Here is a 27,182-nt window from a genome sequence, read left to right as displayed (position 1 = left end):
CTTCAGCTGCACTGCTGTGTCTCTGATAACCATTATTTCCAAAAAAAAAAAAAAAAAAAAAAAGATTAAATCGTTGTCCTCTTGTCTTTCCTGTAGTTAAAGAATGTGAAGAATTTGAGCCCACACCTGGCCCTCAGTTTGCTCTAATTTCTTTTAAGTTTCTGCACGCTGTTCAGCTTCTGCTCTTATTTCTTCACAACTGCATCCGCCTTGGCCCCCGGTGCAGTCAAGGCCTTCCATGCTCTTTCTAAAGCACCCAAGTGAGAGTCTAGAGAGTCCCATAAGATTCCTGTCTGGCTTTCTTCCATTTATGTTTAGCAGTTTACTGAAAGAAATATCCTTGCAATATTTACTAGCCAGTGAGATCCGGGACAAGGCTTCTTAAGGGAATACTCAGATACTATAGGCCAGAGGCCACATCCAAAGCTCAGTGAAAGAAGTGGGAATGTTTCTACTGACTTTAATGGGCTCTGTCTTAACCTTATAAGACATGGATGGATAGATGGATGGATGGATGGATGGATGGATGGATGGATGGGGAGGTGAGGGAGTAGGTGGGTAGATAGATAGGATTCAGAGGCCTAGCAAGTGGGTCTTGGATCAGGGAAGAAGTGCACTGGCAAGTTTTTAACTTGGTTGCTTTGTTTGTTGGGATCCTGGCTATGATTCAAGATCATGCCTATGTATGCAAATGCCAGCTTCACTGGGATATTGAGTAAAATCTGAGTGAAAGCTGTCCCTTTCGATGATCTCCTGCCTCGATGGGTCTGACTCTTTACTTGCTACAGTGTGGAAATTCAGTGATCTACCCAATACAAAGTCAGTAACATTAACAGTTTCCCTGGAAGCTTGGAGGAGTTCTTGAAAGTGCAGAGGGGCTTGGAGACCCTGAACTCCATCCCAGGGCCGAGTATGCAGCAAATACTGAACCTCAGCGCAGTTTGGAGGAGGATGAGATGATGAGCCCACTGTGCCTCGAGGGTGCAGCCCTGAAGTACTCCCAGTAGGAGTGCTGGCGAGACGGGCATAATACCTCTGGCAATGCTGGGGGGAGCACATGGCAGAAATTACTGGTGCACCTTGTTACAAGGTACAGCAGCCGCTCTGCTCCTCTGGCTAATGCAAAGGGGTGGGGAGTATTGCACAGCATGACCCTGTCTTCTCCCCAGCCACCCCACCCTGTGTGTGTAATCTAGTGCCACAGTGGGCACTAGAGTCACCAGTCTCTTGTGCACCAAAGGTCTGATCTTGCATGCATTAAAGTGAATAGTAATGCTCCCTCCATTAAGCCATAAGATCATGCCTCTGTGCAATAGGAGAGAAGGCTTCTTGTGTTCTCTATCCCTTGTCCCACTACAGGCATCATTTAGCCTATAGTGTCCCTAATCCAACTTCCATTACAGCGAATGCAAAGGCTTTAATGACAGCTCAGGCTTTATCAAGTTAAGAGTCTTATTTGCCTAGTTTAATGCTTGGTTTCTGAAGATACCAATGTTTCTGCCTCAAGACTGTTGTCAAAGATACAGCATATAAACACAGGTGCTTCGTTTTTTCTTGAAAAGCCATATAAATAGCTAAGTAACAGTCATTTTGTTTTATAGGATGGTAAAGTTGACACAACAGATTTGCTGATTCAGAACTTGTAAAAATAACTTGTATCCCTAAGAAAAGCTTTTAAGAATTCATATTTGTTTGCTATTTAGAGGTGTGTTTCAGAATATCTTCTGCATCAGTAGTGCACGTGGAGAAAAAAATGACTAGCCACTCTTTCTAAAATTGGTTAGCATTTGTGTCCCGTACCTTTCAATGGCATCCCCTTTCCAACTGAGCTCATAAAATAACGGCAATGGCGTATCAGTGTGTAATAGCTAAGTAGTAGTATTTGTTATTTCATCAGTTAATAAATAGAACCACAGCAGGGGAAATGATCATACAAACTCAACAGAGCACCATCTGTGATGAATATATGATGATTTGAAAAATAAAAGTTATGGGGCTGGTTAAATATATTATTAGTTTCAGAGTAACAGCCGTGTTAGTCTGTATCCGCAAAAAGAAGAACAGGAGTACTTGTGGCACCTTAGAGACTAACAAATTTATTAGAGCATAAGCTTTCGTGGACTACAGCCCACTTCTTCGGATGCATATAGAATGGAACATATATTGAGGAGATATATATACACACATACAGAGAGCATAAACAGGTGGGAATTGTCTTACCAACTCTGAGAGGCCAATTAATTAAGAGAAAAAAAACGTTTGAAGTGATTATCTAAGGTGCCACAAGTACTCCTGTTCTTCTTTTATATTATTAGTATCATAGAATCTTTACTAAATTAATCCCTTGCCATCTATATTTCTTTTATTAGTCCTTCGTCACCAATTCTATTGACTCTTCTGGCTATGCAGCGTTACAGCGTTTGTCCTGTCCTGTCTGATAACTGTGATAGAGTTCCTCTCCGGTTACAGAACTCAGTCTCAGGCCACCTACCGACCTGGCAAGGAATTACATTTTTTTTTTTTTTTCATTTTTAAGAATGCTTATGTAGAAGGACCCAAAAAAGCACTTAAGCGTGTTCTTAAATCCCATTGCTTTTCATGGCACTTAAGCACATGCTTAAAATTAAGCACACGCTTACATGCTGTCCTGAATAGGATGCTTTCCAGAGTTGGGGCCAATGACAGGTGTGATTTCTTTCACCTGCTCCAGTACCTGAGCCCCTCTATATATACAGTCCTAGCATATATTCTTAATATTACATAGAGATACATGGACAGCAGTAACCCTTCAAAAACTGGCCACTTTCCAGGTGGATCACTTCTAATCTGAGTGTTTTGCAGTAAGTTCCACTGAGGACATTTACCTAGTGATCTGGAACTTGGAAGCGCTCTAGCAGTAACAGGCAAGGTGGCTGGGACTTGCATTTTTTTGAAACAGGAAAGGCCCAGTGGCCAGGAAATCAGTGTCTTTTAGCTCCAAATATAATCCATTAAATATTGTTCCTGATCCTCATTTCCACTAAGGCCCTTTTACACTCTTCTGGCGGAGGTCTTAATGTGCATGGCACAGCAGTGTAAAGAGGCGTTACTGGAAATGAGAATCAGGCCCATCATTTTCAGCTATGATGCCCTACGTGAATTGATGCATGCCATCGCACAACTGTGTGTGGTGCATCCATGTGGCACCAGATTTTACTTTCTCTATGTAAAGTTAGTTTCTTGATAAGTGACTTTTCTTTAGCTCTTCAACTTCCTTCTACAAGGCACTTTATATGGACTACGCCCTTCTCTTTTTGCAAACAGCTTATCTGGCCCCGGCCACCTAACAAGATATGGTTCTGCAGAAGTCTGCAGGCTCATTGGGCATATTGCTAGTCAGGTGTCTTTTGCTGGCCTTTGAGGTACTGCTACAGCCAGGTATCTGTTCTTAAAGCATCAAAAGCCACCAACTCTTAGAAGCACTGTTTTCCCAACTTTGTAGCAGGTCTATTGAGCTGTGGTGTTTAGAATAGGCATATATAAGTAGCAGATAATGGGGATACCCTCAGGCAAACAATATTTTCTGGCCTCTTCATCTCTAATTGACGGTTTTCCATTTTTTGGGTACCTTTTTAAAACTGAAAGTATTTTTGCGGGGAACTGAAAGGTACAATTGAACAATGGACTGTAAGGTGTTTGTTTTTTTTTCATTGTGTTAGGCTCATGGTAACACAGCTTTGCACATGGCAGCTGCTCTTTATCAGGACAAAAATCAGGAAGAAATTATCAAATTGCTCCTGGACCATGGGGCAGACCCAAGCATCCGAAACTTAGACAACGACCAGGCAATTCACATGGCACAGTCAGGAAAGGCTGGCGATCGGGTAAACATTACATACAGTTTATATTTTGTAACTCTTATTACTTTATAACTGCCTATTAAACATAGACATCATGTACCTTTATAGAAAGAAAGAATTCGGTTATAGTGAAATTTTGCTACTGAAATTCCCCGATTGAAAGGCTCTGGAACAATGGACCTTCATTCCACTCATAGTGGAGTGTCCACTGTGCTGACCCTCCAGATCCCCAGCAATTACCATCCATCAGCTAGGCTTTAAGGCCCAGATTTTCAAAAGTGACTGTTGATTTGGGGTACTTCTATCTTCAGGGGTTCAACTTGAGACCTTTTAAAGGGCCCTGATTTTCAGTAAATGCTGAGCAACCACCCTCTGAAAATCAGGCTCCTTTGTCAAGTTGGGCACTGAAAATCACTAGTCACTTTTGAAAATCTTGGCCTAAATACAGTATTTCAAAGGGATTCTCCCGTCCCCCTCCTCCTCTGTTCTATCTAAACAGGGGAGGAGGAAAGAAATTGTCACTGCTCCATAAAGAGTAAAGAAGAATTTCCAACTCCAGTGTTGTGGTTGTTCCCAGCTGGAGTAAAGAAGAACTAGTCTTGCTACAGTGGCTTCCCACAGTTAGGACCTAATCCATGGCCTATTGAAGCCAATGAGGGTCATCCCAGAGGCCGTCCCCTCTCTCTCACACACGCACAGTTCTCCCTGCAGCTATATCAGGTGAAGAAAGCCTTGGTCACCATTCCCAAGTGAATAGGGCTAGCTATTATGCCAGATAGGCTCTCCTCTGTTACAGCAAATTTGGGTCTCCACTGTACATGCACGGATGGAGTGCATATCGGCATATGCCTACACAAAGGACATTTGCCTACTTTGGCAATTCCATAGCCAAGGAGCATAACAGAAGTATGAATGGATGCTCTGGAGATCATAGAGAACTGTCAGCACATAACTCTTGTGTTATGAAAACAAATACTGACAGAAGATTAAGTTACAATGCCTTCATGTGTGAAAAGGTTACTGGAGCACGTTCTAATTGACAATGGGATCATATACATCCACCATGTATGCATCCATCCACAATTTTACATGACATAAACAGTCTTTATATTTTATATTTTAAGTCTTTATATTTGTTGGCAGGTCAGGCATTTGCTGAAGAAAGGGAGAGTCACGTCAGCATTTGTTACCTGCCGTCGAAACGCCAGATCCTAGATCACCTGCCAGTTCAGACAGGGTTTTGCCTTGGTTTCCTGATAAGACACCTACTTTCAGAAAAACTTGAAGTCTTTAAATCAAGACTGAACGACTTTCTAAAAGTTTTGCCACAAGTTGTTGGGCTCAATTACAAGGATTGCTGGGTGACATTCTGTGGCCTTTGTTATGTAGGAGGTCAGAATCTAACTGCTCCTTCTGGCCTTAAAATCTATGAAAAACCAAAGGCTTCAGTAATGAACTGTAGGGTGCAAATGTGTAGTAGCCACTAAGTTACGCTCACCATCGTACGAGTCATTTGCAGGTTTAAACTAGTTTAAATGGTGGATTTTCTGTAACTTGAAGTCTTTAAGTCATGATTTGAGGACTTCAGTGACTCAGCCAGAGGTTAGGGGTCTATTACAGGAGTGGATGGGTCAGGTTCTGTGGCCTGCCATGTGCAGGAGGTCAGACTAGATGATCATGATGGTCCCTTCAGGCCTTAAAGTCTATGAGTACGTCTGAACCGAAGACCTCTAAAGAGAAAATTCCTCTTGTCCATGAAGCTACTATCAATTCTGTTCTTCAGTATTTTGCATGAGAATATTGAAGTAGCCACACTTGAAAGCTTGCGTATCATGCTTCTGACTGTAAGAGGGGAAAACAAATGCTCACAAGGATAAAAATACAGGACCAGATCCTCAGCTGGTGTAGGTCAGCATAACTCCACTGAAGTCCATACAGCTGCACTGATTTACACCAGCTGAGAATCTAACCCACATATTCCATTTAGCATTCAGAAAACTTAATTTAGCAACAGTTCCTGTATATAAAAATAACAGACCCGGCTGATCATTTGAGTTCTTCTCTTCTTTTAGGATTATCCTCCTACAGTATGTGCAATGACTAATGGGATTTTGCAGCTCTAATCATGCAGTTAAGAGTGCAGGAAATCACTTTGTCCTACAGAAGACAGGTAATGATTACTGGCGAACATGGTGACATGTTATCTAATCTGCTTAATTAGTTTAGTTAGATTTATCACAATGGCAAAATCATCAGCATCAAACCTAGACTGTCAGTCATGTGCCCCAACTGATGCTAAAAGTAACCCAGAAAATCAAAAGTCTGAAGAAGAAAGGCCTGTTGGATTTTGTTTTCAGGCATCTATTTCATTTAAAATGCGTTAAAATTAACCGAGGATATTACCCAGAATAGTGACCAGCATTCAGGATGCTCATTCAATATTTCCGGTCAGAATAATCTATACAACACTGTCAATCATAGCAGGAATTATGGTCCTGAAAGCATTAAAATACAAGAAGCTAGATCCATCTCAGCTGCAGCCAAGGAGCACAGGGTATAGATGGCGTGAGCTCATCTCTGTACTCTCTCAAATCCTCAGCTCACTCTGTGTTATTCCAGTCCCATGGTGTAATTTAGAGCAGTCTGGGGGTTGCCAATGGTCCCAAAGGACCAACATGGCATTGGGGAATCAACAGAATGTAGGGAAGCTCCAGTCTGCCCATTCACTGTGGGCTTCCACTGTGGACACAGTGGAATTCATTGCAGGAATAAGGCCCAAAGCATGAATGGAGAATATTCATAGTAACATTCTTAGCGGAATGTGTATAGTAGTAGGTTCTTTCTATGAAAAGATTTGTGGGTTGCTATGCAATCGTAGACTGAAAATAATGTCTCTCGTGAGTCGATAGAAATGAGGGGGAGTAAAGGTGACATTCTGGCGATCAGTATCACAGATGGTAATTTTCGTTAATTATATTTAATAAGTTGACTAGAAAGCATTTTGATTGTACCTCGCTATCGTCGCATTGTAGCACCAATGAATTTTTAACAAGCGTAAGCAGAAAGGTAAAGGATCATTTTAGTTTCGTTTTTTTATTTTCGTTTTTTTGGCAGCATCTACATGACTTAGGAGCCTGAGTCCCAGCAACTTAGCTATTGGCGCATGCGTCTCTGAGAGTGACTCTTTCAGCCTTTGCTTTTTGAACATGAGCGCTCAGTGTGTCCCTCTTGAATGATGCTGTTATATTGGGAATCACTAGTGATTTGCACTGAGACTTAGGCTCATAAGTTACTTAGGAGTTTTGAAAAAGAACGTTTAGCCAAATGTTTAGCAGGTTTAGACTAAAGCTCTTCAGAAACACTGCTATAGGTATTACGTATCGGGGGTAGCCGTGTTAGTCTGTACAAGGAGTCTGGTGGCACCAAACAGATTTATTTGGGCATAAGCTTTCGTGGGTGAAAACCTCACTTCTTCAGATGCAACTGAAGAAGTGAGGTTTTTACCCACGAAAGCTTATGCCCAAATAAATCTGTTTGGTGCCACCAGACTCCTTGTTGCTATAGGTATTGTAATTACAGATTGCTGTAACTCTTAGCCTTCCTCAAACCTTTCCCTCCCTACCTCTTGGTTACCTCCTTTCACTTGCATCACGTCGACATACCTGCCAACATTCTCAGACCGAAAAAAAGAGCTGCTTGTATATTTGCATATATTTGCATGCATTCAGGCACACATCAGCCAAAGCACATGCCTTCTCATTTTGAAGCTATGCTGTAAGAAACTCCAGTGTGGGAATGACTGCATGCATGTGTGAATGTTCAGTAGGTGATATGTGTAAATGCAAATAAATAAATAAATGCAGTCATCAGAAATCTGTGAATAACACTGAGCATGTAATACACTTTAATGTAACCACTCATGCAGATTTTTATGTGGAAATTCTTATTTGTGCGATACATTGGACGCCATCATACAATACATGGAATAAACCATTCTTGAATTAATGAGTGTTTAAATTATTAGCTCCCCATTTTCTAGGGTGAAAATGACCCCTGTGCAGAGAACCAGCACCACACTTGTGCACCATTTAAGTCCCTCTTTTGCCCTCAAAATAGGACTTATGTACTAGTGCATAAGCTTCTGCTGATAGCACAGGGCTGAATTTCACTCATTGAGTAGTACCTTACACTGCAAGAGGTTCCTGTTGATTTCAATGCAATTGTTCAAGCAATAAGGCACTCCACACTGTGAGAAAGGATGGTCGAATTTGGCCCTCTGTCTATGTCCAGGTTTATCCTTTCCTACCTTTGACTTAGCATAGGTTGTTACTCAAAAGGCCATGTTATCATTAAACAAAGGCATGGAGAATTGGCACTATGGAAAATCTCCAAATGATCTGTAGTTGAAAGCAAAGAACTATTATTTGATGGATTAAACAGCCAGGACATTAGCGGAAAGCCATAATTTGCGAGGTTTTGTCTTACCTAAATCTGCACATTGCAGTTAGAAACTGGGGTCCAGACATTAGGTTTGTTAATGGCTTGAGTCTCAATTTCTTATAAGAAGGGAGTTATCTTAAAATAAAATATCAATTTTATATGCAAACTAGATAATATATAGTTATTATATAAACATTGGCCAAATCCTCAGCTGATGCAAATCAGTGCAACTCCAGTGGTGCTTTGTCAGTTTATATCAACTGAGGACCTGGCCCAAAGTGTTTTCCTTTAAACAAATTTGAAAAAAACCCACCAAAAAAAAAAAAAAAAAAAAGGCCTGCATTCCTTATTGTTGAAAAAGCCCAGGAGCAACCTTTGATAAATTGTCTCCTTTTATCATTTCTTTCTGATGTTAATAGACAGTCCATCGGTGGGTCAATAATCAGCAAGTTTTTACTTGCACTGAATGAATCATCTGAAATGAATGAGGACCTGGAAACATAACAACCCAAAACACAAACAAAAGTCTGTAACATGTTTGCTGTCTTAGGTTTGGACTAAAAAAATAAGAGACAAAATTGCAGAAACACATGATTGATGGCATTATTCAAAAGGTCTATGAAAGCCAAAAAAAAAAAAAATGGTGTCAGTTCTGAGCCCTGAATTTGTAAAGGACAGGCACAGAAACGTGGCCTGTGATTGCCAAGCCTCTGGCGTTCATCTGGGCTCCAACACCACGTTCCACTCCAACAGTTCTGCCACAGTGATCTTGGAGAGATGCACATCATTCTTCCTCCATAGGCCCCCTCCGGGAGCAGGGAGGGGTGAACCTGCACACCCTGTGGCTCTTGAGACTCTGAGGGCGGGAGAGCAGAGCACATCCCTGTGGATCCCTGACTAGCTGTGGGGCTAACTTTCCCCTTCACACTACTCTGGAATCGTTCTCCCTAACTTACAAGCAGATGTTTTTTTTCTAAAAGATCAGCTCTAGGAATTATTGTGGGGCAGTTCTCTGGCCTGCGTTATACAGGAGTCAGACTAGATCACAGTGGTCCCTTCTGGCCTTTTAGTCTATGGATCTATAATTCTCAGTTACGCTAAGGCCTCTTTACACCCGTCATATTGTGACTGGCTCCTTTAAGGAGAGATGAGATCAGCCACCCCTGTGCCATAATTAATTATCTATTTCCCAGCCTGAGGAACAGGACTAAGGAGGGTCAGGTAACAGCTTAATGGGCATCTGCAACTTATAAAAGGACTGAGAGCTCAGTCTGGGAGCTGGGACCACAGTGTACGGGAACGTACCTGTGGAAGGCTCTGAGCTAGAGTCTGCAGGAGGCTGGGTGGTCTGGAGTGGAACACAAGGAGCGGGCAGGCCCGGAGCTGTAGGAGGCTGGGTGCTTCAGGGACCTGGCGCTTCATACCAGCGTGGGGAAGGATGCAGAGCCCAGAAGGGGCTGTGAACAGTATTCCAGGGGAACCAGCCTGGGGGCTGAATGCTCTGTCCCAGAGCCAGAAGACCCTCCAAGGTAACCCAGGAAGGGGCTGGGAACAGGGCTCTGAGGGTGGGCTGAAGAAACCCCTGAATGGCAGAAGGACCTTTTGTTTGTTGGGACATTTTTAGTTGCCCTGTTGCTCTCCCAGAAGGGATTGTTTTGTTTGTCACTTGGCTGGCGGGCTCAGCTGCATCTCTAGCCCATCTCCAGTGTGTGGAGAGCTGAGACCCAACCTGGTGAGGGTAAGTGGACCTTAAAGTGAACATTATTTGCAATTTTCACGCACTTCAAGGGCCTGCAATGCTGGCAGAGCAAAGTAAAAGGGCACTAGTGAAAATGACAATCAGACCTAAAAAGTATAATACACCATTAATGGTCACCTAGGGCCTGGTTCCCTGCTGCCCTCTATCTTGTACAGTTGTTTACAGCTATGCAAAGGATAGTAGCGATTATACCCCTGTGCATTGCACTTTGCAAAGCAGCAGGAATCAGAACTGGGCCCCTTGCCTCTCTGGCTGTCAAACCCTGCCTGCAGCAATGCATGGGCCTCATGCCAACTCCCTGCACAAGGGATGAATTCCACCCATTGGAAGGTATTTATCCAGGGCTTGATTCTCATTTCCATTAAGCCCCGTTTATATCACTTGGGCAGCATAAGGGTGCCCTAGAGCAGTGGTTCTCAGCCAGGGGTACATGTACCCCTGGGGGTATGCAGAGGTCTTCCAGGCGGTACATCAACTCACCTAGATATTTGCCTAGTTTTACACCAGGCTACATAAAAAGCAGTAGCAAAATCGGTACCAACTAAAATTTCATACAGACAATGACTTGTTTATACCATACACTGAAATGTAAGTACAGCATTTATATTCCAATTGATTTATTTTTTATAATTATATGGTAAAAATGATAAAGTCAGCAATTTTTCAGTACTAGTGTGCTGTGACACTTGTTTCTCTTTTTTAGGTCTGATTTTGTAAGCAAGTAGTTTTTAAGTGAGGTGAAACTTGGAGGTACATAAGACAAATCAGACTCCTGAAACGGTTACAGTAGTCTGGAAAAGTTGAGAACCACTGCTTTGAATGAGTGTTAAGGCACCCTTTCTGGTTTTTCTGTTCGACAATCCCAATCCATTGGAAGCTAAATACTTTGGGGAAATATGTTGATTTCAGCAGAAGTTCATTTTGAAAGAGCAATTGAAAAAAGCGCTTTGCTAAGGTCCGTTTTGGAATGGAACACTTTTTGTTTTCCTGTTTCACAATGACCTTTCATTTCAATTTTTAAAAATTGGATATAATGGAAAATAAGTAGAAATTGGAATGAATTACTTTGATTTCATTGAAACAAAATGTTTCAATTGACCGGAAATAAAAAATGGGGATTTTTAGTAGGAAGAACTTCTTCTGTTGTCTTATGCCAAGTCTCCACTGAGGAGCTACACTAGCATACCTATACCAGCAAAGCTCTGTACTGTGGACAAGCCCTCGTGACTCAATTCCTCATCTGTAAAATGGGAAAATACTCCCTTTGTCTGTCTTCCTTACTTAGATTGTGAGCTCTTAAGGGCAGAGACTGCCCCTTACCAGGTGCTTGTACAGTACATCGCCCTGATCTCCACTGGGACCTCTAGGCATGGATGTAATACAAATAACAAATGCCTGTGAATTAATAACAATGGGCTCTTGATCCTACAAATGTTTACTAAGTTTAGAGCTTATTGCTAAGAATAATTTCACTGACTGCCACGCAAGTGTCAAGCAGCACTCGTAAAATGTAGTGTATAATCGTTGTTTATAGAATAACCAAAGAAACATAATTTACCTGCTGCACACAGCCAATCCTTAGCTGAGAAAAAGTATTTAATCTTTATTTAAATTCCATGTAACTGCAATCAGATAGGAGATATACACCCCCATATAATAAACATGCAATATTTGGGCAGTGGGTAGCCCTGGGCCATATGCCTACTGCTAAACCTAGAAAACGTGTTGTGCCTCAGCACACCTGTCACACCTTAGCACTGAAATACAGACGCTGATTTCCTAGCAGGCACTGTTCATCTGATACTTGACTTGAAGTATGTTAATTACAAGTTGAGGGTAATTATTAATCTCATTCCAGGAAGATGACTCAGAGTCTCTGCATTTTTACATTTTCCTTTAATGTTTTTGTGCATTATTTTATTGGATATAATAAAGACCGTTTGACTAGTCCTCACAAATTCAGGCTAACGCTTTCAAAACTGAGCAGCGGATTTGGTCATCTTATTCCTATTAATTTTAATGGGAATTGAGCATCTATGTCCTGTGTTGGATTTGACAATCTCAGTTCACCCTTTAGCTCTTAAAACTATTAATTTCTACAAGCCTCTATTACATGTAACCAAATCTGACAGATTTCCATGAACAAGTGTGTGGGGCCAGGAACTGCAAACATATAATCAGGTGCTCAAGTAATGCAGTGATGGACACAGGATAAAAATCTGCACAGACCGAGTGATAGATTTTAGCCTAAATTGCCAAATTTTTAAAGCCAAGGTTTGGAAAAGTTGCTGCTGCATTGGGTAAATCAGCCAGCAGAAGGGACATCTTTCCACTGTATTAGAATCTTGGTTATTGCTATATAACTTTACCTAGCTGCAAATCCGAGCAGTGTCAAATCAATCTATTCCAGTCCCCAGGAAAGGAAAACATGCCCGCCATAGGTTGTGAAAAGTCTGTAGACAGCGTATTCTATGGCTGATCAGCAGACAATTCCATTTCATGAACAGCATTTTTTGATTAGAAAAAAGCTTTGTTGAAAATTTTTCAACCCACGCTAGTTGATGGAGTAGGTTTTAGGAGATGAAGAAATAATAATGCTGGCGTGGTTTTTTTAGCATGAAGAAAAAAGACAACTTTGAAAACTACCATCTCTCTTGCTATCTGTAATCACACAAGCAATCCGAGGGTACACAGGCACCTTCCACCTTTGCATTTTAAAAAAAACTTCATGGGGAATGCTCAACCATAAGCTTTTAAATGAAAATTCAAAGTTAAAGCGGCCAGAAGGAAGCACTATTAAAGTTATGGCTTGTTAATAATGGGAGCCAGTTGGATAAATATGGGTTTCTGTAGTTGTATTCACTTACAAGTTTTACTGTTATGCAGGTGGAGCCCCTGGAGGCCTCAGCTGGGACTGAGGAAAAAGGAGCTACATGATGAGTGTAGGATCTCAACTGGTTTAATTAAGCGAGCGCTAGTAAAGTTTGTCGGTAACTCAACTGTGTACAGTACAATACATCCCCATTCCTTTGGGTTCAGAAAGAATCTCAGTAAATGGTGACCAGGAAATCAAGCAGCAATGCAGCTTTGCTTTCTCTGACAAATAGCATCCTTCAAATATGACACCGAGTATTATGTCTTCATGTCGGGACTTGGCAAAAGCTCTGCAGATACAGCACAAGTAGCCACATGCTTTCTAATGACATTTTAACAGATATAGGAAACAGCTCTTGGGGGTTTTTTCTGTTAACAATGACACTAAATACTTACTGTAACCCAAATGTTTGGGAAGGACGTTGTCATGCTGAGCAACTATTTGGGAGAAATGATGGTCACGGCTATGCTGGACCAAGGAGATCAGGATTCAGGTCTCAGCTCTTAAAATGAAGCACATATCTAATCAGTGCCTTAATGTTTCTGGGGCTCAGTTCCCCATCTGTGAAAGACAGATATAATGCTCTCTGAAATTAGGGTTACCATATTTTGAGTGTCCAAAAAGAGGACACTCCACGGGGCCCTGCCCCCACCCCCAGCCCCGCCCATGCCCCACCCCAACTCCACCCCTTCCCCAAAGTCCCCGCCCCAACTCCGCCCCCTCCCCTGCTTCCCGCAAACATTTGATTCGCGGGAAGCCTGAAGCAGGCAGCAGGTAAGCTGGGGGGGGGAGGAGGAGGCGTGGCCCAGTCTGGCCCCCGCAACCGAGCAGCTCCCTCCGGCCCCGGCCCCAGCGTCTCCAGCCTGGCTCAGCTCGGGCCCTGGGGTGCCGGCCCTGGGCCAGCCCCCGGCCGAGCACCCCCAGCCTGGCCCGCCCAGCACCGCCGGCCCGGCCCAGCACCGCCGGCCCAGCCCCCAGCCCCGGCCCCCGGCCCCGGCTCCCAGCGCAGCACCACTGGCCCGGCCCTGGCCCCCGGCCCAGCACCCCCGGCCCGGCCCCGGACTCCGGCCCGGCCCCGGCCCCTGGCCCAGCACCGCTGGCCCCGGCCCAGCACTGCCAGGCCCGGCCCGGCCCCCGGCCCAGCACCCCCGGCCCCGCATGTCCCTATTTTCCTGGACATGTTCGGCTTTTTGGGATTTCCCCCCGGACGGGGATTTGAGGCCCAAAAAGCCGGACATGTCCGGGAAAATCCGGACGTATGGTAACCCTACTGAAATGCCTCTGACAATCCCAGTGCAGGTCCTTGTTTCAAATGGCATTGTTAACTGAGTACTGGAGCCTTTGCCAGCAGAGGTCATTGTTTTACTGAGCCAGCAGGCAATCTCTCTCCGTTTCATCTACTATGTATTCAGAGCACCCCTGCGGTAAGGCTGAGAATGCAAACAGCAAGAAATTCTCGGTTACGGGTTCTGCAGCTCACCCCCCTTCCCGGGGCACACTTCGAATTTTGCTTTCCTGCATAAACAGCTAAATATATACACCCGTGTGATGAATATGGCTGGAATACTGTTACTCCAGGAACCCCGACTTTGATATCCTGGACCAGATTCTAGTTTGTTCTCTGTCCCTTGGGCACCACTCAGCCAGTGTGAAGGGGATGGATTCTGGCCATAGCTGATCAGCAGACAAATGTCCTGTGGCGAAAAACAGGCAGAGCCAGCTTCCGTGCCAGCCCCCTCTACCCACCACCCCAGCAGACTTGCATCACAAATACTGATACAGTTTCATGATGTATTATTGTGATATTGTTAAACATTTGTGTCTAATGCGATAGGTGTGTGTGGGTCTCTTTATAGAGAAGACAGACGCAGTTCCTGCCATGGGGCGTATGAGATCTGGGTGGTTATAGATGACATGATATGATGCAGGGAGTGATGACAAGGCACAGGGCAGGATGGGTGGTGAGAGATTGGGAATGGGCTTGTTTTAAATGATATATATGATATTAGTAATCATATTGTTATACGTATGTATATAACATGTAAGTGTTCTATTTATTCACTAGCATTGTGCTCGTACATCATCAAACAGAGACTGTGGGAAAAGCAGGATTTGTCAATAGAGAGACAAGTTATGTGATGAACAGGGCCAGGCAGGATATTTCAGGCAGATGGTGGAGGGAGCAGTCTGGGAGAAAGAGCCAGTGGCAATGAAGGAAAGTGGGGCTAGCAGAGTGAGAGTGGCAGGAGATGAGAAAAAAGCAGGGGGTAGAGTCTGGAGGGCAAGAATGAGGATTTGATGCAGAAAGGGGTTCAAAGTGGGGAGATGCCCTGGATGGAGATGTGGGAGGGAAGGAGGAATTAGGCAGTGGACAGGCTGACCCAGCAGGAGGCTTTCAGCATGTGCCGTCACTTCCCTGCTATGCAAGGAACTGAGTTTCGGGGAGGGGCGGCAATTTCAGAAGAATCAGATGTTCTACAAATGGGTCAGGAGCCTCAGCTAGTGGCAACTGGAGTCAGTCCGCTTCACTCAATTGAGCTATCCCAACTTACAAAGCCTGAGGATGGTCCATGTTCCTGTTGGAAAATCTCACCCTTAGCCTTCTGATGCTTACAGACTCCTATTGTTGTGTGATTCATTATGCTCCATGCAATTGTCACCCCAGTCACAAAGAGAGGGTTCTATCAACATCCAGTGAATGGGTCGCTTGAAGACCCCTGCCCTTCAATGAAGGTAAGCCAGTGAGTAGAATTAGACCCTACAGAGTGAACTGGAGGCTGCAAGGTGAATGGAGATTGAATTCATAGGAGAGCAGGGTCAAAGGAAGGAAATGGAAGAGAAGGGAAGTGGGATGATGATGACTGACCAACAGGCAGACTTTCAGATAAGTAGGGCCCTACCAAATTCATGGCCATGAAAAACGCATCATGGACCGTGAAATCTGGCCTCCCTCTCCCTGTGAAATCTGGTCTTTTGTGTGCTTTTACCCTATACTATCCAGATTTCATGGGGAGACCAGCTTTTCTCAAATTGAAGGTCCTGACCGAGAAAGGAGTTGCAGGGGGATCGCAAGGTTATTTTAGGGGGGGTCATGGTATTGCGACCTTTACTTCTGTGCTGACTTCAGAGCTGGGCAGCCGGAGAGCAGCAGCTGTTGGCCAGGCACTCAGCTCTGAAGGCAGCAGCACGACTCCTTTTTGGGTCAGAGCCCTACAATTACAACACTGTGAAATTTCAGATTTAAATAGCTGAAATCGTGAAATTTAGGATTTTTAAAATCCGCTGACTGTGAAATTGGGAGCCTATAGTTTGTTAAAACACCATGGGCCAGCTCCTCAGTGGTGTAAATCAACATAGCTCCAGTGAATTCAGACAGAGATGTAGGGTCTGCATGCAACATCTCTTCAAGTCAATTTGCTGATTTACACCAGCTGAGAATCTGTCCCCATGTCTCCTCGTGCAGTCCAAATCCCAAACGCCAGGTGTTACTCCAATGTATAATATAGATCTAAGATGAAATGTTGCTAGTTCACACTAACATGTCGTCACTACTGTTACCTGGACTAGATTAAAGCTAGCCCTGGTATGCCTGCCCATTCCACAACTGCACCTTCACTTGCAGGGTAGATGCACCCTGCAATAAAACTCCCTTAGGCTCGTTTTGAAAATTCCAGCCAAACGTTTTTCTCTACGCAAAGGTGAAAGAGCACTAACTTTGGCTAGGTCTACACTACGGGGGGGGGGGGGGTGGTGAATAGCGTAGCTGAAGTTGCGTATTTTAGGTCGACATACCTGGCTGTGAGAACGGCGGCGAGTCGACTGCTGCCGCTCCCCCGTCGACTCCGCTTCTGCCTCTTACTGCGGTGGAGTTCCGGAGTCGACGACAGAGCGATCGGGGATCGATTTTATCACGTCTACACTAGACACAATAAATTGATCCCCGATAGATTGATCGCTACCTGCCAATCCGGCGGGTAGTGAAGACGTGCCCTTTGTGTGGTAAGGATTCCTGGTGGATGTTTCCTTCCGAGAGCCCAGCCCCATTGTGATATTTAGAGATTCCATGATTTTTCAATGGTGCAGAAAATCTAACGTTTTGCTTGTGGTGTAGCTAAGATAAAAGCAACCACATGGGAAAAGTTCTGTCTTTGATTAGTCTGACCAAGGGGAGTGAACAATTGTTTCAATGACAGTTGGTGAGACTGGGAGGAGAGTACTTCAGTGTTGGAAGGATGCATGTATATTCTGACATGTGACAGAGGTACCGTGAAAAGGACAGCAGATGTTTATTGACTAATTGTCTCACCCTTCACAGCAGATGGGAAATATAAGAAATGGATTGGAAGAGAAAACTTTGGATCTGATCCTGCAATCACTTACACAACTGAGTAACTTTTCAAACCCCAGGAGGCCCATTGACTTCATGTGCAAAGGCCCCACTTTACTCACATAAATATGTATTTGCAAGAGCAAGACCTTTGATTATAGCAGAAGCGACACCCCCTCCCCCTCAGGTGTCTGGAAAAAAAAATCAGATTTCCCCAGAATAACCTAAAGAATCTTTTATAAACTTAACAGGAAGGAATGTGCTCCAGGAATCTGTATAAAATTATTTATTTGTAATAACAAAAACTTGTTTAGTGAAGCATTCACTGAAAGCTAGTTTTTTGTTTTTGTTTTTTTGTTTTTTTTTTTATGAAACACAAGACAGAAGGACAACTGTAGCAATGCGGTGAGTCTTAAAATATTGTTACCCAGGAGGACTAAATTAACACCTGGAGCATACCAGGCTAAGTAGTGTAGAGTAAACTGAACTTTGTGTTAGACAATGATGTTTTGCATAGTTCATAGGCAGTTAGCTGATTTGGATACCTGTACGTAGGTACATATATATAAAACCATCATCTCCATTAACTGTAGCAGATGTCGTAGTTTCTATCCCTTCTAAAGAAGTCATCTGCCATTGTCACGGTGCCAGGACAGTCCATACAGTCTGCACTTGGGTAGGGGAAATACTCGGATACTCTGAACGTATCCAAGTGCTCTGAGGCACAGGATGAGCAGTAACAGGCCGAGGGGGAGCAGCTGTACTGCGGATGTGAGCACTCCTCTAGAGGATAGCCGTAGTTCGTGGTGTCTAGAGGAGAAAGAGGGCTGTAGTTCAGTGGAGGAAAAGGAGGCAGCTGAGGTGGGGAGTAGCTATAGTCTAATGGGCTGGACAGGTCAGACGAGGCAGGAGATCCAGGAACCTATAAAAATGGAGAGAAAAGAAAATGTGGTGTTAAATGAAGTCAGTAATAATGGGCATTCAAATAATTACCCAGACCAGAAAAAATACACCCGGAATTACAAGGCCCTGAATGCACAACCACATCACACCCCATTCTGGAGTTACCCTGGTCCATTGATAGTGCCGGCGTTTTGAAATCAATGGGCTTCACAAAGCGGCTGTGAACTCATCAAGATGTCAGAATGTGTGTGTGGTTCTTCTGGAAGCACTGCCCTGATCCCGCAGTGAGCTCTGGGCAGAAGGACCTCTGCACCCACCCCGAGTCCCAGTGACTTCAGTGAATTTCTGTGCTGACAGAGGGGTCCATCTGGATACAAGTCGCTGCAGGATCAGAGCCTTAGTGCTCAACAAGGGAGCATGCTAGAGAAAAGTGCCAGATGATAGCCCTGAACAGGGGCTGCTGTGCCCAAGTTCTGTTCTATACTCGTTTGTGTAGAATAGCAAGTTCTACCAAGACATGATTGGGATAACTGGCCTTGCCACAATTTTTTCTGATGACTAACTGGAATATTTGAGAACACTGCACTCTACGTTTTGTGTTGGTCCTTTAAACCTTCTGCCATGAGCATGTAGAACACAGGTCACTAAATGACATGGTATAGACGTAGCTGTTTTCTAAACTGCTAGTTACATGCAGTTTTAAACCCTCCTGCTTCATGGCATAAGCCAATCTTTGCCTGAGGAGGATCAGGAAGGATCTTTATAGTGGGCAGGTTATTCCATTATTGACCACTTCAGGGGTTCTTGCACCTACCTCGGGAGCTATCCGAACAGGATACTGGACCAGGTGGAGCAATGGTCTGACCTGGTCTGGCAGTTCCTATCTTGCTAAGCATGAACATGTCAGTGGCATTAATTTAACCCTTAGGATCCATGGGGGTGGACTGGGGTTGTTCCCTGGCCCGTCCCTAAAGACGTTCCATGGAATACAGGTAGGGGAGAACAGTGTATTGGAAATGACACTCCTCAATTCTGCAACCTCAGGTCAGGATCAACTGGTTCCTGATATCCTCTCCTCCTGTGGGAGAGGGCATGAGAGGGCCCCAATTATACATAGAATCCCAGACTCTCCCCTCCAGCTGTGGAATTGTTGGAAATGAATCATGCTCATGAAACCGTTAAGTCTTCAAAACTGGCCCAGAGCCTCAGGAAGTGGGGATTTTTATTTTGCCCATTTCGTTTCCCTTCTTGATTTCCTTGCTGGACATGCTTAGGTGATTTCTCTCAAGGTGGTGCAAGCTATAACTACAGACACCACCAGTCCAGCTCGGTAAAGAACGCAACCAACTTACCAGGCTCTGGTTAAAACAGAGAGGGGTTGACTGGAAGGTGTCTGGGTTATAGTAGGTAGACGTCTGTAGAGCACTCAGGGATGGGTCCATGGGCGGCTCTGTCTGAAGATAGGTATCAACAAGTTGCTCCAAATAACTTGGGTTTTCTTCACAGGAAATGCAATTTGGAAACTGCCGTGGCTGGAAATAGTTGGGGGCAGAAGAGAGAGGTTCTGCATCAAAATAAGGTGCTAGGAGGAAAAAAGGAGATAAGAGATTGTTCAATACTTGTGCTTACAAAGGGAGGCCAGGCTAGTTGCATGTTTCCTTTGGGTCAGACTGTGATAGCCTTGTCTGTGCTGAGCAACAACTTGCACGGCAACCCGTCCCATGGAACACTGTGAGTCTAGACATGGAGATAGGCCTTTCAGGTTTAGACTGAGATTTCCAAAGGGTGCTATATGAGTTAGGTGCCTAGTTCCCATTGAAAATCAATAGGGGCTGGGGGGGAATTTTTCAGAAGTGCCTGAATGACTAGGGAGCTTAAGTCCCCTGGGTTTCCCATAGGGACTTAGGCTCAAGTTACTTAGTGCTTTTGAAAATTGTGGGCTCCAACTCCCTTAGACTCCTTTGAAAATCCCAGCCTGACTCTGAAAGTAAATCCAAAGCAATCCTGAGAGCATGTAATGCAGGGGTGTGGTGCTGCTATTTTAACAGCTGGGTTTTGCCTTTAGCCTCTGCTAAACTCCATGTTCCAGGGATGCACGTCTCCATTAGAACAAAAAATAGCTTCTCGTCTTCATAAGCAAGGACAGAGGCAAAACACTCAGCAGAGAGACCAGAGCTGTCCCTACATTACTGCTGAAAAATGTAGCAAGTATGTAGATGAGACAGAGCTAGGTTCAACTGGTCTCATTTGGAAGAGGGCTGGAGTCGAAAAGGCTCAAGGGCCAGATTTTCACTTACACCAAGGCCTCTTTGCACCACAGAACTCTGGTACTGGGCATCCGTTACCAGAGCGGTGTAAATAAGAATTTGGCCCTCTAGACTTGACTGCACTTCATGCTAAATTCATCTGTTCGCAAACACAGTTAATAACGAAGCCCTGATCTTGCCAACACTTACCCATGCAGGTAGTCCTGTTGATCTCAATGGGATTGCTTGCATGTGTAACATTACTCTCATGCGTAAGTGTTTGCAGGACTGGGAGCAAAGTGTTTAACTGGACAGTGGGGCAAAAAACATGCACCCAAAAGAAAGAAAGATTTATCAGCCTGAAAAAGGTTATGTGCGTCTCAAGTTTCTATATTAACATAAGCAAATTTAAACCCCAAATATTCATTATTTAAGCATTTCCTTGTCCACGCAATGTATACAGGCACACATTTACAAATGAAAGGGGAAACTTTCTGGATCTCTTAGCTACCAACGTCTAGAGAATAAAAGATCTGAAAAGTCCAAACTAATATTTTTTTTCTCCCAATTCCTGGATATTGGTGTCAACCAGGAAGGAGCTGTTTATGCAGCTCTGTTGAAAAGACTAACACCCCTTCTGAACTCTACAGGAAGAGGGGGGAAAGAGAGAAACTGACTCTGCTGGAAGCTAAATGATCAGCAAAGACAAGTAATGCTTTAAGACGTTCTGGTCCCATCTGACAATCAGATAAAGGCAGTACCAAGAGATAGAAATCTTGATAAAGGCACCACGGCAGTGTTATTCTGTTGGTAATAAATGTTACCGATTAATTGGAGCCTTGATCCTCAGTAGAAAAGGCAAACTACATGGATATGAAGACAAAATTTCTGCTGGAGTGAGGGCAAAATGTACCCTGCTTGTCTTACTGCATCCTCATCTGCATTTAGTGAGCCCTTTTCAGATTCTGATTGGTTGGAGTTCTAATGAAATGGTAGTGCCTGCCTCAAGCCATGCATCGAGGGCTAAAAAGACTTGGACTGGAGGAATAGGTGGGGGGAGGGGAGAAGGGGGATGCTCTTTGTACCAACCTGTGCAGGGAGAAGAAACAGATTCTGGAAACTGGACACTACTGCTGCCTCGGGAAACCTGACAAAACAGAACAGAAGGAAAATAGCAAATGCAAGTGTTTCTGCTTTGAAAGCTCACAGACCTTTTTCCTGAACATTGAGGTGAGTCACAATTACTTTTCAAACTTACTTATGCATACATTAGTGATTGTTGTTTTTATTACCTGTGTCTGTATTACATTCAGTTCTGTTATTTATGGAGCACTCTCAATCTGTGTAACATTGTTTTGTTCCAGAGTGCCACCCAGATAACAATAGATGTGCATTACACTGAATTGCTCTAGTATTAAATATGTAGCTCCTCTGATGTGCATTCCATTCCATTGTTCCATTACTGTTAATTCACCATAGGTGTGTCTATACTTGAATTTTTAGTCATGTTTTAACATTTGTTAATTAGCAGGATTGTAAATCCTAGTGTGGACATGACACAAAAAAATCTCTAGGAGTAGGAACAATTTACAACTGTGTTAGCTAACGCGTTTAAAACACAACTAAAAAAATCAAGTGTGGCTTACCCTGTGTAGCACCACACATGCGCACCAGACTGAATTGTTCTATTGCACACTTCACTTTGCAATCTACAGATGTGATTGCTCTAATACGGCAACACTTATAAGAAAACTGATGATGTTGTTTTCCCTGAGGATTTGTGAACTGAAACTTACAAATCAATAAGCCTATTAGAAAATCACACCAGACATTATGGGTGAAATCCTGGCTGCACTGAAAACAAAGTGAGGTTTGCCATCCTCTTCAATGGGGCTTCACTCTAGCTGTTCAGACTGGGGCTTCTTCTGATCAGATGGTTTTAACTTATGCTGACCAGAGCTTCATTTCTTTCATTCAAAATGTTCCCGAGTTAGAGCGTGGCTGGTTTCCCTATCAAGAACTTCCTAACATTTGCTCAGTTATTTAACACTTAAACTGTAATTATTCTCTATGGGAGGAAAAAAAAACATTATTTGAATCCTGGCAGTTCTGGAAGAGTTGGCAAGGTTGATATTCTCTGTTTTGTCTATACATACACAATATGTAGCCTCTGTAACCTTCCCACTAACAGTAGAGTGCGTTTAGTTAACTTGCAGGTTCTGTCCTGCAGAATGCTTTAGTCTAGCTTGGCATTACATTTGTGTACAGCACCTAACACAATTGGACACTGATTCCTGGGCCTCCATGATGCAAATAAATAATAACCAGTATAAATTATGTTAAGCACAAAACTAATCTCCTGCACCACTGGCTTTGAGTCTCCTTACTGGATGGAACAATCATAGTGTAAATATCAAGCGAATAGCAAATTAAGACTAGTTCAGTCCAGCCTCTTAACACCCATCTGGAACATTTATAGCATATGTAAGTACTTAGCCATTGTATAAAGGAAGAAGGAAGGGGTGACTTTACACTTAAGAGAGGAGTATACTGCAGCATTTCAGTGCTAGAGGGCTCCATTCACCAAGCCTCTTTATTTGTGGTTGCAGGTTGCAGTCTGCTCAGCTTCTTGTGCAATCAACCGCTGCAGAGAGCAGGAGGTGGGAGATTAAATCTGAAAACCATCCAGACTGTAATGTCATGAACCAGGAAGCAGTAATGATTTACCAACCTCTTTATGCAAAAACACAGGGCGCCTGAGCTAGAGGGCTCACTTACAAGAGAAGGGGAGTGTTCTGTGTGTGTCAAGTCTTCATCAATATATAGGTCTCCTTAACCCCTTTCCTTCTCTCCAAATAGTTATGGTTTTGGCCTGGTTGTACTGAAATGCATTAAAGGCCCTGATTCCGCAAAGCACTTAAGTATGTGCATAACTTCAAGCACACAGTGGGCCTATTCACATGCCTAAGTGCTTTACTGGATTGCAGCCAGAGCGTCCTGCATTAAGGGCCTGATCCTGCACCAGTAAAGTGTTTTCATTTATTTAAATGGGAGTGGGATCAAGCCCTATTTAAATGGCTCTTTGCTCATACTCACTTTCGAACTTTCTTTCAAGACAAAAGGAAATACACTTCTGGGTTTTTCTTTGTTTTTTTTTAACATTAACAAAGTTGCATTACCCATTATAAAAATCCCAACGTTTCAAACACCTTCTAGAGGTTTTTTTAGTACAGGTTAAGAGATAAGAATCGACATGTTCATTGTTACCAGCCTTAACAAACTGAAAAGAAAAATGTTAAAGGAGAAAATTATCCCCTTGAGACAACAAAGGTAGGGGATGCATGCACATTAAAACAGGGCACCAGAAACTATCCTGTATCAGGCAACACTGAACTTCAGCTGCCAGCCTGTTGCTCATTCACCAAGCTTGGCTAGGTCCCTGTGAAATTCCTCACTGTAACCTCCAGTGTTCAATAACCTAACTAATTTTATGTCAGTTACGAATTTGGCTACCACACTGGTCACCCCTTGTCTAGATCATCGATAAACATCAGTCCTGGTACAGAACATTGGACACCCAATGTTAACCTTTGGTCATGTTGAAAATTGACCGTTTTTCCCTGTTCATGTCTACTGGCCAGTTTCTAACCCCTGACAGCACTTTGCCTTTCACCCCAGGGTGACTAATCTCTTGTGAGGCACTTTGTGAAAGGATTATATGAACATGGTGATCTCCTGCAGGCACAGTTTTGCTAACACGTTCAGAATTACAACAGAGTACAGAGCTGTGATATTCCTTCACAGAAGCCAGGCTGGTGTGTCTGTGTCGTGTTTTGTAATTTCAGATTTAATTATCGTTTAGTTTTCACTTGATAATGAAGTAAGGTGCACTGCTCTGCTAATTGCCAGGATCACCCCTCATGCCTTTTTTAAAGAGTGGTAACAAATTTGCTCCCCTCCAGCTCTCTGGTACAGTGGCTGATTCTAATGAGAGGCTACAGATTCTTGCTGACAGGGCAGCTTCTTCATTCTTAAGTTTCCATATCAAGAAAGAAAATTAAACTCTTGAGTTTTGCCCCCTGGGAAAATTCATTTCATGGAAAAATTCCCTCTGCACAGGACAATAGCTGCTGCAGTGGCAGAACAATACGCTGGGGATCAGAGCTCATTCCTTGGCATGGATCCAACACACCTGGCGAGAGCTGAGCTCGGCCTTTCGCTCTTAGGCCACCGGTGCCTGAGAGTTCTGTGGAACCACTGCTTCTGAGACCTGATCCAAAGTCCATTGAAGTCAATGGAAAGACTCGCATTGATTTCAACTGGTTTTGGAGCTAGCTTCTAGCCCTTGGGGATCCAAGCTAAGACCCTCCTTCCTAGGCCAGCAGGGGTTAGGAGCAGTATGATGCCAGCACATTCAGCCCTGGGAGGATTTGGTTGTGCACTCTCCCCAGGGGCCAGCAGAAGCTGGAAGCTGTGCAGAGCTGGTGCCTTTATCCCCTGACTGATAACTGAAGGAGCCACTGAACAATGGAAGGCCTCTGAGGGGGTTATTTGCGGGGAGGAATGACGTTCTTTTGGGCTCTGAGAGCTACCTCGTGGAGGGGAGAACACGTTGGGAGCCTTAGTACAACACAGAGCTTTACATGGGAGGGTCCTCAAAGCAGGCAACAGGGGTTTTGTTGGAGTCAGATAGAACATACATTTTCCCCTGCGGCTGCTGCACAGAGATTCGGAGCAGGCTTATCTGTCAAGCCTTGTCTACATAGGGGATATGGACCAGCAGCATTATTCCAGTATAATTGAGCTATTCCAGAATAACTCTCTTGTGGGGACAGGGGCACTGTCTTCTGGAATAAAAGTGAGCAGAGTAACTAGTCCGGAACAAAGTAATTTTTATTCCAGAATAGACCGTCCACTTGGGGGAGTTATTCTGGAATAGCTAAATGGATCAATTTCCCCTTGAAGACAAGTTCTCAGTTTTGCCTGCATCAGCAGCGTCTGCTCCCATGGCTCTGAGTACATTAAATCGATGGAAGAGAGATTAAGAGAAATAGTTTCTTATTCTTAAATTACAACATGGAAGAAGCTAGTATTTTGTCCTTACAGTGGCATCAGTTGCTGCTTGTCGTGCTCTCCTCTGCTGTAATAACTCTTTCACAGTGATCTTTACTCGAACACCTTGATACACCTTGGATTTTCCTGAAAGAGTGAGTTAAAAATAAGATTGCATGGATGAGAACAGGAAAGCAGGCACTTTAGAGTGGTGATATTTAAAATATTAAAAAGTAAATTCAGTGTGTTCTCAGTCACACTTTATATAAAGGGTATATTTACAAAGAGTTTGTAAAGAGTTTATGAATAGATGTTTTAATAAATGATTAGTCAGTTATTACAGAATGCCATAGGTCCCTTGTAACCATGACTTATACCCATTTCATGATTGTAATATGCTTGTAACATTTACTAATACTTTGTAGACTATTTGCAAATGTACCCTTAATATATAATAAATATAATTGTGACCAAGTTTTCTTCTCCCTTAAGAGTTTCTTTTTTCTTAGTAACAAAGGCTGGAGAAATAAATATCACTTAGCTCTTCACCTGAAATTCAGAGAACACTTTAGAGAGGAAGACAAGTACAATTATCTCCACTTTACTGATGGGAAGACTAAGGCAGCGAGATATTAAGACCCCAATCTTGCAAACACTTACACACATGCTTAACTTTTAATATTGTGAATAGTCCCACTGATTTCCATCAAAGATAAGCACATATGTAGGTGTTTGCAGGATCAGGGCCTAAGCAACTTGCATAAAATCACATAGTAAGTCAGCAGCAGAACTAAAAATAGACCCCAGGTACTCTAATTCCCAGCCTTGTCTGCTGGACCATACTGTCAAATTAATCTGAATCTCTACAATATCCTGAAGATTTCAGTCCAGGAAACAGACATGGGCACTGCGTTCATCCTCTGTGTTAAGAACAGGAATAAAAACAATGCAAATATGTGGGTGATTATTCTTTTATAGGACTAAACAATCACTCTCTGTGAGACCCAGTTTTCTTTCTCTCTTTAATGAGAGGAGTCATTCTCTACAACTCCAGTTTGTTTCAGACGTGCATGTGGGCCTCCATCAATGAGCAAAAACAATTGCCACTCACTAGCTTAGTCAGAACTTTGTATCTGGAGTAGTTAAGAATTTGCCTATTGACAAGAAACCACCCCTGACACTATTGCTGGAAGAAATATTTAACACCCATTGCAGTTTAGTTCAGTTTTTAGAATTGCTTCATTTTGCACTCAGTATATTTCTCTCTGAAATGATCCTGCAAAGGTTCAATAAAACAAACAGACACATTGTCAACCTGGGATTGAATCTTGCAAATGGTTATTCACATGGCCCCAGTCCTGCTATCAGACCTGGCACGGAAGCTCTGCACACAGATCTGATTGCAGGATCCAGCTCCTACTCCTATTGTCTGCAATTGGAATACTTATGAGTAAGGGCCTGCAGGATCAGGTTCACAGCTAATATTCTGCCTTTGGAGACCCTGCAATGTTACCTGGTCCTTGCTTGGAGGAGTAATAGAACAGTCCCCTGGGGAGCAATTACCTAGCTATGCACAAGTATTTATAACATACCCATCTATTGCCTGTTTGATCCCCTAACAGCAACTTTCAGCCTCTCCTTTGCTGTGACATAGGCAGAGTGTATACGTTGATCCACCACTGGCATTTGCCACCTTTCACTCCTGCTCTGCCAGGGGTGCTAGATTGACAGTAGAGCCCCT

At 43.5% G+C, this 27,182-nt stretch overlaps 2 protein-coding genes across 2 annotated transcripts in view; one reads left to right on the top strand and one right to left on the bottom strand.

Annotated features, from left to right (window-relative positions):
• The window catches only part of POU2AF1 (POU class 2 homeobox associating factor 1), a 43,245-nt gene extending 37,864 nt beyond the window's left edge, over positions 1-5,381 (top strand). The window contains exons 7-8 of the mRNA XM_034754868.1: positions 3,699-3,863; positions 4,983-5,381. Of these exons, the coding sequence (XP_034610759.1) occupies positions 3,699-3,863; positions 4,983-5,054 (237 nt within the window). The 3' untranslated portion in view covers positions 5,055-5,381. The remainder of the gene's footprint in view (positions 1-3,698; positions 3,864-4,982) is intronic.
• Positions 5,382-17,622: 12,241 nt separating this feature from the next.
• COLCA2 (colorectal cancer associated 2) lies at positions 17,623-25,592 on the bottom strand (the record flags this gene model as incomplete). The annotated part of the gene is made up of 4 exons (XM_034754900.1): positions 17,623-18,162; positions 19,496-19,725; positions 21,479-21,536; positions 25,494-25,592. Coding segments are annotated over 4 exons (726 nt in total), but the record flags the coding sequence as incomplete, so codon positions are not given.
• Positions 25,593-27,182: the final 1,590 nt, after the last annotated feature.

The sequence above is a fragment of the Trachemys scripta genome, chromosome 21 (genome assembly GCF_013100865.1).
Source record: "Trachemys scripta elegans isolate TJP31775 chromosome 21, CAS_Tse_1.0, whole genome shotgun sequence".
Classification (NCBI taxonomy): domain Eukaryota; kingdom Metazoa; phylum Chordata; order Testudines; family Emydidae; genus Trachemys; species Trachemys scripta.
The sequence above is the reverse complement of the archived record's forward strand: the minus strand, read 5'-3'. Positions and strand labels throughout refer to the sequence as shown.